We start from the raw sequence: 10098 nt of genomic DNA on the forward strand, positions 1-10098 counted from the left end.
CATTAATTCAATGCATAGAGGAGCTAAACAATCCTCACTATCCACAACCACAGCTGAAAAACAACACTTGCCATCAGAAATGTGTTTTCTGAGACCTGGATTTCCTCAAATTGTAATTTTCAATTGATAATAGCTCAGGAAAGAAGGTGGGGCAAAAAAAGTCTGACGTCACAGTTTTCTTTCACAGGTGGCTCACCTTAACAATAAACCCTCAACTCCTGCCCAAAGAATGATAGACAGAACTGAGAAGGAAAATGCAATTAAAAATCTGGGTACAATCACATAAAATAAAATATGGAAGAGTCACTAACAGCATGTTTCTACAGAAGAGAGAACATTTCAGCAAAGCTCTTCGTTCCCTAAACCAACTCCACTAAAAGACTTTCATTAATGAGCGCTATGTAGAAATACAGAAGTGTACATGACAAATCAGGAAAAATTACAAGCCCTTCTGGGGACAGGAAGAGAATAAGGAAAGTTAATAACAGAAAATTCAATACAGGCAAATGTGGAGTACCATGCTCAGGACTAAGAAATCAAATACACAAATATGAAATGGGGAATAATTGGCAAGGCAGCTATGTTGCAAAAAGAACCTGGAGGGCGTTTGACTGGAAAAATGGATTATTTAAAAAACAAAATAAAACAACCCCCCCAAACAAACAAACAACTCCCCCAACAATAACAATAAACATGCAAGTGTTCCAGGGAGTATTAACAGCATTGTTTTATCTATATTATGTCAAATGAAAGGTAATTATTTCATTCTGCTCTGGATACACTACTAACAATATGGAAAAAAGAACAAACAAAGAGTCCAGAGGCAAGAATCACAGAAGGTGTAAAAAGAAAAAAAACGATCCACCACAAAAATGTTCAGTTTATTTTTATATCTGATGGAAAGTGAAAAGCTAGGACCCTGTGGTCCTGACTTCTGCGATATTTCAGTTTCTTAAAAAGGCATATTTTATGTTCTCACCTGCTCCCTTCCTGGAACTGTAAGTGAGAAATACCTCAAAGACTAGAGAAGCATGGGCAGAGGTCATCGAGATTTCTGGATTAACACATTTGTTGATATCTGGGGATGATTTTCTCCCAGGAGCTGAAACAACACCTGCCCACTGCCTGAACAACCTGGTGTTAGGGGTCAGCGGCTCCACAGCGCAGAAAAAATCCCTCAGCTGTGACTCAGCCTGGACCAGCACTACTTCCTGGAATGTTTGTGCACCAAAGAAAGCAGGAAACAAGTGGTCCTAACCCCAAGCAACACAGCTGGAAGGCTCTGCAGACACAGCTCCTGTACACTGATGGAGGAAAAAAAGTCATCTGGTTTTGCTCAAAGGAGCCTTAGCAGAAACTTCTTAAAAATAAGGTGTTGTGAGGCATTGCTCATTACCTGTAGAGCACCACACGAGGCTGTGCAGGGCAGTGACCCTGCTCAGTCACCCCAAACCACAGAACCACGCGTTTGTGAGTCTCCCTCCCACAGCACAGCAGCCTGGAGAGGCCCTGCTGCAGGTGAGTGCAACTCTGCAGTCTGGATCATTTCAAGTGCATTTCCCAGTTTGAAGTGTATCCACAAGAGAGACAGCAGTTTCACAAAAATACTACATTTCTACAAGTTCCTTTGGCATCTCATCCTGTGGCAAGAGAGACAGTGGAAGCTGTCTATATGCATTTCTGGTCTGTGATACTTCAAGAAAGAAAAATAAAATAAAATTCAGGGCTACATAGCTCAAATTGGGCATCCAATAACTAATAAACATTTTTGTCTTTTGCTTTTCTGCATCTTAGTGCCACTTCCAAACTGGCTGTCGGTCAGGAGTGGCTTGATGCCTATTTTTAGAGGTGAAGCTCAGACACTGTGGAGCTGGGCACCAAAGAAACAACACAATCTTCCTGTAGGAACAGCCGTATTATGAAACAGCAAGGCAGCCATAAGGCACAAACCGCAAGACAGCAAAATAGCAAATTATCAGATAGCTGCTCATTACCAAAACAATGCTCTTCCCTGCACAACAAAAACCCCAGAGCTTTTTTTTTTTTTCCAGAGGGGAAAAAAAAAAAAATCAGTGAACATGCAAATGAGGGCAAAGTGAGAAATATGCTCCGTGTATATCTGCAGTTTCCAAGTTAAGAGAACATTTTTGGGAATGCAAGTACAGCGCCCAGACGCTGCAGAGACACACTGTTCCAGCTGCTTCTGAATGGCAAATCCTACCCTTCCCTCCCGGGGCTCTGACATCCCTGAGACACAGCTCCAGGACTGCCACACACACTTCAGTCAGCTGCCATCTCATAGGTGTGGGTCGGTTTTACCTTGGAGACAACAAATATTACACCCCTGCTCTCTCAAGTCCTTCCTGGCAGCAAAGGAATGGTCATTTCCCAGCACCTGGAGGGACAGAATGTTCCTCCTAGCTCAACAAAAGCCTCCCACTTCCTGACCTGCCTCCTGGCTGTCCTGGCTCTGCTCCCTCCCGCCAGGTCTGTGTCCCTGGTCTCCATGCTGCAGCCTCCTCCCACATCACTGACCCCAGATCCCTCATCCCAGACCCCTGACCCCAGGGCCAGTTCTCTTAGGGAGCAATCCTTTGTCTCTCCTCTCCAGACTGACCATTTCCATCCCGTTTCCTCTATGCTGTTACCCCTGTGTCCTGGCACCTCACAGCTGCAGGCTCCAGCTGCTCACATCTCCACTTCCCTTCCCACCCAGCCCCAATTTTCCTCCCCTCTGATCCCAGGATCTGCTGCCTCCCAGGGAAGATGAAATATTCAGCGATTACAGTCAGTAAGCCCTAAGCATATGCAAATGGATCTTTTTGAGAAGGCTTGTATCCTGGCTAAATTCAGATGCTTTGTCATGCAAATGGAGAAAGACACATCTCTGGAATCAAATCCCTTATCCTTTTATTTTTCAACCAGATTTCAAGTGTTTTGAAGGAGAGGGGTATCATTGGTCTTCCACGGTAAAAGTTGAGAAAACTTTTAAAACAGTGGAAAACACCTATTGTTTTTTCCCAATTTTCAAAATGGGCCACCTTTGAACTGAACTTTTACACACCAAAAAAAGTTAAATGAATCAGCACAAGCCTTAAACATTGCACTGTAACTTTTCCACCCAAACAGTGGAAGTTTGGCAAAGTTACTGAAATCTTGGCTGCTTTAATACTTGTGACAGTATCATATGCCTGTAATTTAAGCAGAAGTAATTTCTTCTGTTTAATCTGAATGGCAGCACATACATTTCCTGAAACATTGTCATGTGCTCCCAAGACACCTGTGCAGAGTAAATGAGCACCTGAAGCACATGGCCAATAATAAATACTGATAAATAGCTACTATTTCCAGAACCCTCCCTTCTGCACAGTTTACTAAAATGTATATTCTTGTAAAATGCCTGATGTTCACAGACTCTCTGAGCAGCACAACTGCAACTTTCACAAGTCAGACCTGATGGATTCATGTCAAACCCAAACTTTATAAAGCAGGCAGGATTAAACTACCAGATTTGTCTTCAGAAGCGGAGGGGGGGAATTAATGCATCTTTTACCACCAAAACCTAAAGAAACTAGCTGGCCACTTCCCAGGGATGAGTAGCAAATTCAACACTGAAGCCAGTAAATTGTTATCTGAATCTTATGTTTACAGTAGCTTCCAAACATTGCAGTTAAAAGGTGACTTAACTATGTAAAGTCGTGCAATGCAGTCTTTTCAAATCTGAGGGAGGGAAAAAACCATGAAAGAAGACACCCAAAGAATTCCACTCATACAAAGGAACTGAACACACAAACAGCCAACCTCTCAAAACAGACCTGAAGAGAAGCAGTATTTTGATAAGGCATCCTTTTATAACAAATTAAGTCACAGTCTCTAGTCATCCAGTTAGTTTTTAACCAGAATCTGGGTGTCTGCCAAGCCCCAAGAAGGTTTAGGACTTCTTGGGAAGAGGACTAGTTTGGAAGACCACTGGAATATGAAGAAAACTGAACTCAAAACATATATTCCCACCAGAACTTAGTTTTCCTTATATGTTTGTTAGAACTGCTTTTCTACATATATATTTTCAACTTGAAGTATCGTTTATATATAAACAGGTATATACATTTGCAAAGGGAACTTGTGTGGTCTGGTCCGTTTTTTTCCACAAAGACTAAAAGTTTAGAGAGTTTCACCATTCAGTGAAGTGTTGTCAGGTCCAAATCTGAAATAGTCCTATTTCAAGGAATAAGAGGGGGAAAAAATGAAAAAAAAAATATTCATAGTTACTGTGAAGAGGTAACAATAGAGGATGTGTGGATACTTTTTAGTCTTTTTTCCTTCGACAATGTAGTCAGGTCTGAGGTGCTGCCAGCACAGTGGTGTGGTGAAGAGCTACTGTTTAACACAATTTTTCCATCCTTGAGCAACCGGGATGGACACAGCCCAAAATTAAGGCACAGCCGTTCCAGAGTGAGAGGAAGGGGCACAAAGACTCCTGTGATTTTTGTCTCTTCGCCTTCCCCATGCCTCACAGGTATCATGTGCCCTCACCTTCAGTGTTTTACCCAGCTCTGCTGTGCTGCACCTCTCTGGCACAAAATTGGGTATCGTGGCCCCCAAATTCATCTACCCACACTTCACACGTGTTGTGAAGCTAAATAACACAGGTGGTTTACCCCAGAGGTCGAGCAGGAGGCACAAAGAGAGGGACCATAAAACAAATGCCATCTTGGAACTGAAAATTTGCCAAGGGCTATTACAAATGGCTGGCAAAACTTTGTTCGTTTTTATAGTAATTACATAACCTCAAAGGACACAAATACTGAATGCAGCACACAGCAAGACACCGTGCTACAAGACACACTTGGCACTGGGTTGTTCTGTAAAATATATCACAGCAAATATCACAAACAGCAGCTGAACAGCACACATCTTTTCCACACTTGGTAAATAAGCTTTTCACACCCTGGTCCTCTCAACTTGCACACATCCTCATGGGGAACAGACATGGTCCACATAATCAGGCCATTAAAAACTGAGGGAGTGTAATTTTTAAAAAAAATTTATTTCCTCAATTATTACAAGTGTATTTTGGAGATTGGTTACTGGGTACATATTTTAGGCACTTAAAATCTTGAGGAGACACGCCAGTGTTCAGTTGAATATTCTGTTCTAAAAACTTTGATATTAAACATAATTATAATCCCACTCTTCTTGATTAAGTAAGTACTTATTGTATCAGTCAAACATATGTATTTTTCTCTGTGGTTTCCAAATTAACACAATCTCATGCAGAAGTCAGAACCATATTTTTGTAGAGATATTTAATTTGACAGCCACTTCTTTTTGAGCGAAACAAAAACTCATTCATTACCTTGGGACAAGCATTTCATGGCTGTAAAACAATGTCCTAAGAGGGGGGAAAAATGCAATCACAGTTTTTTGGAAGTCAGAAAGAAAGCATATGAAAATGGCGAGGATGTGATCGGATAAGAAGAAATTTTAACAGAAGAAATACCAAAAAAATCTGGAATGTAGACTATACACAATGGTATTCCATACCATAAAGCAAGTCTTAAAGTGTTTTTGGTTTTTTTTTTCACTGGAGGAAGGAGGAGAGGGGTAGAAAGAGGATGCCTCTAACTCCCAGCTGAGTGAATTTGTAAGTAGATGCAACCATGAAGTTTCTGACCTGTCAGGTCCACGATCTAAAACCAAACCATTTCAGTGTTTTGCATAAAATAATCTGCACGTGAGGAGCCCACAGTTCCAGCTGCTGGTTCTGAGTGGGAGACAACGTGTATTTAAATCGAACAGCACCATCTAGCAGGTCCTCACAACTTTACTTAGGAGGGCAGTTGCTACTTGACAATAAGTCAGTTTGGCAAGCTTGCCCTGAAAATTATTAAGCATGTTCAGACCAAATGAAATATTATGTGCTTTACAACACCAAGAACCCCGAAGAGAAATCAGCTACAATGAAAGAGTACGATTGAAAACTGTTTAAAGTTTCGTCCCCACGACCAGAGCACTTGTGTGTGTGGCTTGCCCTGGGTAGCTGTTGCAAAGCACAATTAAAACAACATGATCTCCATCTGATCCGATGCACAGCAGCCCGATGGATTTGTTTGCAGTCCCACTGTGAGATCCCACTGTGCCCTTCAGTGATTTACCGAGTGTATTGACAAACACCAGCAGCCATGTACCGCGAGGAAATGGTTTAATTCCCTAATTTTGCTAAGACAAAATAAACAGTGCTTCCACGAGCCGGTCAAGCAATTATTTTTAAAATTATCCCTCCACTGGAACTAAGAAGTGCCACTAGTTGATCAGTTGTGTCGCCCGCTCCATCTCAGCAATTAACTCTTGCCGGCAGGGCTGCCTCTGCCTCCCTCCACTTTCCCGTGGCAAAGTTAGGTGTGAAATTGTCAAACGCCTTAAATTTCCCTTCTCCTGTAAAAACAGAGATGCCTGGCCTGCTGCTGCTGCAGGAAGCGTGCATGCCAGCCTCTGGAATTAGGAAGTCTTGAAAAAGAAAAAAAAAAAAAACAAGCACCCAACCAAACAACCAAACAACACCAAAAATAAAAAACGCACGAAAAGAACTAACCCAACATTTAAAAAAAAAAAAGGCAAAAAACCAAATACAACCATCAAACTCAAAATTCCTAAACTCAAACACCCCCCACCCAAAAAAAAAAAAAAAAAAAAAAAGACCCAGCGAACAAAAAAAAAAACTTTTGGGTGAAGGTTCAAGACAAGCTGCCTGAAGGGAAACTCCTCGGCCGTGCCCGGAGCGCAGATCCCGGTGCTGAACCCGCTCTGGAGCGATGCGATTTTTGGAACACAGAGGTGCGAACCTGGTCTCTGGCAGGAGGTCTCCGCCTGCGGACCCCCTCAGCAGCCTTACCCCGACCTTCCCACCCCCGGTACACTTCGTCCCCCTCCTCTTTTCTTCCTCCTCCTCCTCCTCCTCCTCGCACGGGCTCTTCCTCCCCCTCCACCCGCACCGTGCCAAACCGGCCTCGGTCACGCCAAGTCGCAGCCGCTACAGGACAACTTGAGGAGACGCCGTTCCATTCCCAAAGAACTGCGTTTTCCTGCCCGTTCTCCCGGCGGTGCCCATGCCGGGGGCACCCCCAGCCCTCCCCGCCGGGCAGCGGGCAGGAGAACGCCGGAGCGCGGCTCGCCCGGGGCGCGTTGCGCGCAATTAGAAATAAAAAAATAAATCATAAAGCAGCATGAGTTGGGGCAGGCAGCGGGAGCCCGGCCGGCCCCAGGCGGGGGGCGCGGTGCCCGCTCCCCTTTGTGCGGCGGGGCGGGCGCCGAGCCCCCCGAGAGCGAACAATGCGGGGGGGCCGCGGCAAAAGTTGCGAGGCGGCGAGTTGGGACGCGGCCCCGGCCCCCTGCCCGGGCTCTTTGTTACCGGACGGGGTCCCGGCACCTTGCGGGGCCGAGCCGCGGGGCGGGCACGGCGGGGCAGCGTCCCGGCCGAGCCGTGGGGGACCCCCCCTCCGCTACCCTCGCCGAGCTCGGACACCGCGTCCCGGCGCGGGGAGCCCCCCGAGCGCGGCCGCTGCCCCCCGCGCCCCCTTCGCCGCGGAGCGCCGCAAACTTTTGTGAGGGGGCCGCGCGCGCGGGGCCGGCGGGCGTGGGGCGGGAGAGCGCGGTGGGGTGTGTGCGGTGCGGGGCGGCGGGCGGGGGGCACTCACTTCTCGCGGGCCTGGCTGTCGGACGGGACGCTGCTGTTGCTCTTGCCTTTGCCGTACATGCCTGCGGAGAAGCTCCCGACTGTCACGCACCTGTCAACCCATCACCGCCTCCCCGGGACCGGCCCCGTCGCCACGGTGACGGGCGCCACACGCGCCCGCCATTGGCCGGGCCCGCCCCCCGCGCGGTGATGGACGGGGCGCGCATCCGGCCGGGAGGCGCGCGGCCNGCCGCCGAGCGGGGAGCGCGCCGGAGAGACGCAAAGTGCGGAGCGGAGCGGGGATGGCGGGCCGGAGCGGGCCCAGCCGCGCCGGAGCGCTCGCCGCCGGGCCCCAGCCGGACCGTCCCCAGCAGAGAGCCCCCCAGCCCCCCAAAGCACCCGCGAGGGTCTCTGCACACCCCTCACCCTCACGCCCAAGGGTCTCCTCACACCCCTCACTCCCCAGGGTCTCTTCACACCCCTCACCTCCGAGGGTCTCTTCTCACCCCTCACCCGTGAGGGTCTCTTCATGCCCCTCACCCCTGAGGGTCTCTTCTCACTCCTCGCCCTCGAGGGTCTCTTCACACCCCTCACCCCTCATCCCCGAGGATCTGTCTCTTCACACCCCTCACCCACGAGGGTCTCTTCTCACCCCTCACCCTCAGGCCCGAGGGTCTCTGCACAGCCCTCACGGCCGAGAGGGTATCTTCTCACTCCTCACCCTCGAGGGTCTCCTCACACCCCTCCCCCCTCATCCCCGAGGGTCTGTCTCTGCACACCCCTCACCCCCGAGGGTCTCTTCTCACCCCTCTCCCGCGAGGGTCTCCTCACACCCCTCACTCCCGAGGGTCTCTTCACACCCCTCACCTCCGAGGTTCTCTTCTCTCCCCTCAACCCTGACGGTCTCTTCTCATCCCACCCCCCTCACCCCCAGGGTTTCTTCACACCCCTCCCCCCTGAGGGTCTCTTCTCACTCCTCACTCCCGAGGGTCTCTTCACACCCCTCACCTCTGAGGGTCTCTTCTCACCCCTCACCCGCGAGGGTCTCCTCACACCCCTCACTCCCGAGGGTCTCTTCACAACCCTCACCTCCGAGGTTCTCTTCTCTCCCCTCAACCCTGACGGTCTCTTCTCATCCCACACCCCTCACCCCCAGGGTTTCTTCACACCCCTCACCCGTGAGGGTCTCTTCTGGAGGAGAGCGAGGGCCAGGACCGGGCTGGAGGTGAGCAGGAAACATTTCCTGAACCGAAGCAGGGTGTCTTAGAGTAGCTTAGAAAATAAGAAAAAAAAATTTATTTAAAAAAATAATAAAACCCACCCACGGTCTGAAGAAAATTCAAGGAAATGCTTTGATTTTTTTTTTTTTTTTTTTTTTTTTTAATGTTACATGGCAATAATTGCGTGCTCCGCAGAGACAGCAAAGAGAGAGAGAGCAGCCACTGGGGCCATTTGTTACTTGATTTCTCTTTTTTTAAGTACCCGAAGCTCTGGAATTTTTGCGCTCTTCCTCCTCAACCACAGTCCCAAATTTTGCAGATATTGATGCCTGCTTATGTTTAAACTGCGGCTAACCTTGTAAACCCACTCCCGTGTGTGACCCGTGGGAGGGGGGCTTTTACTATTTCTATGTTTTAAGTGAGAAATGCCAATCCTTTTTTTTTTTTTTTTTTTTTTTTTTGGTCAAATGCACCCAACATCTATCTCCCCGGCGTGTTGGCAGGCGAATGTCAGGAACAACCAGGGCCACGAAAAAAACCCGACCAAAATTCGAGCAGGGAAGTTGTGCCAGACGTAGACCACCAGCATCTGTTTATCATTGTTGGAGCTGCAAGGGGAAAAAAAACATCCTCTGGATCCTGAGCTGCCGGAGCGAAGGGAATGGTTGGTGAGGTGAAGCTGGGGAGGGGGGGATTAGGAGAGTATTAATGAGCGGCTGGAACAAATTAGCGAGGGAGTAGCAGAGACAACAGGAAGGAGTGCGAAAGGCTGGAGAATCCGAGGTGCTGGTGGCAGTTCCCTGCCCGGCGTGGGATGTGTGTGCTCTAGGAACCCACCACAATAATTCATCACACTGAAACACACGGCAACAAAAGCCATTTTGTGCCAAAGTTGGTTGTCCTGCGCTTTCACCCCTTTACAGGATTTTTTAATATTTTTATTTTTGTTAACAGCGTGAGAGTGTGGTTGGAGTGGATCTAGGGAAAGAAGTAAATTAGGCTGACATCATTCACCCTGGTTGGGACCGAGGCTCCTGCTCCCGAGTTACACCCAGGAAACCAGAGGAAGCGGGTTATGGTGTGAGGAGAAAGTGGGAAAGGAGAAAAAGAGGGAGGAAGGAGTGAGTGGAAGGGAAGGAGAAGCCGGCAGAGGAAATGAAGGACGAGGAAACGAAGGATGCGAAAAAAGGGAAGCAAAGTAAAAGC

At 48.2% G+C, this 10098-nt stretch overlaps 1 protein-coding gene across 6 annotated transcripts in view; it reads right to left on the reverse strand.

The window, feature by feature from the left end:
• SSBP2 (single stranded DNA binding protein 2) overlaps window positions 1-7920 on the reverse strand; it is a 125116-nt gene extending 117196 nt beyond the window's left edge. For all 6 annotated transcript variants that reach the window (XR_005954273.1, XM_041426650.1, XM_041426649.1 and 3 more), the window contains exon 1: window positions 7695-7920. Coding sequence is in view for 5 of the 6 variants with exons in the window: in XM_041426650.1 (XP_041282584.1) it covers window positions 7695-7753 (59 nt within the window). In the remaining variant the exon portion in view is untranslated. The remainder of the gene's footprint in view (window positions 1-7694) is intronic.
• Between the last annotated feature and the right edge of the window lie 2178 nt (window positions 7921-10098).

This window comes from Onychostruthus taczanowskii, unplaced genomic scaffold, assembly GCF_017590055.1.
Source record: "Onychostruthus taczanowskii isolate IOZ18803 unplaced genomic scaffold, ASM1759005v1 scaffold92, whole genome shotgun sequence".
In the NCBI taxonomy this organism is placed as follows: domain Eukaryota; kingdom Metazoa; phylum Chordata; class Aves; order Passeriformes; family Passeridae; genus Onychostruthus; species Onychostruthus taczanowskii.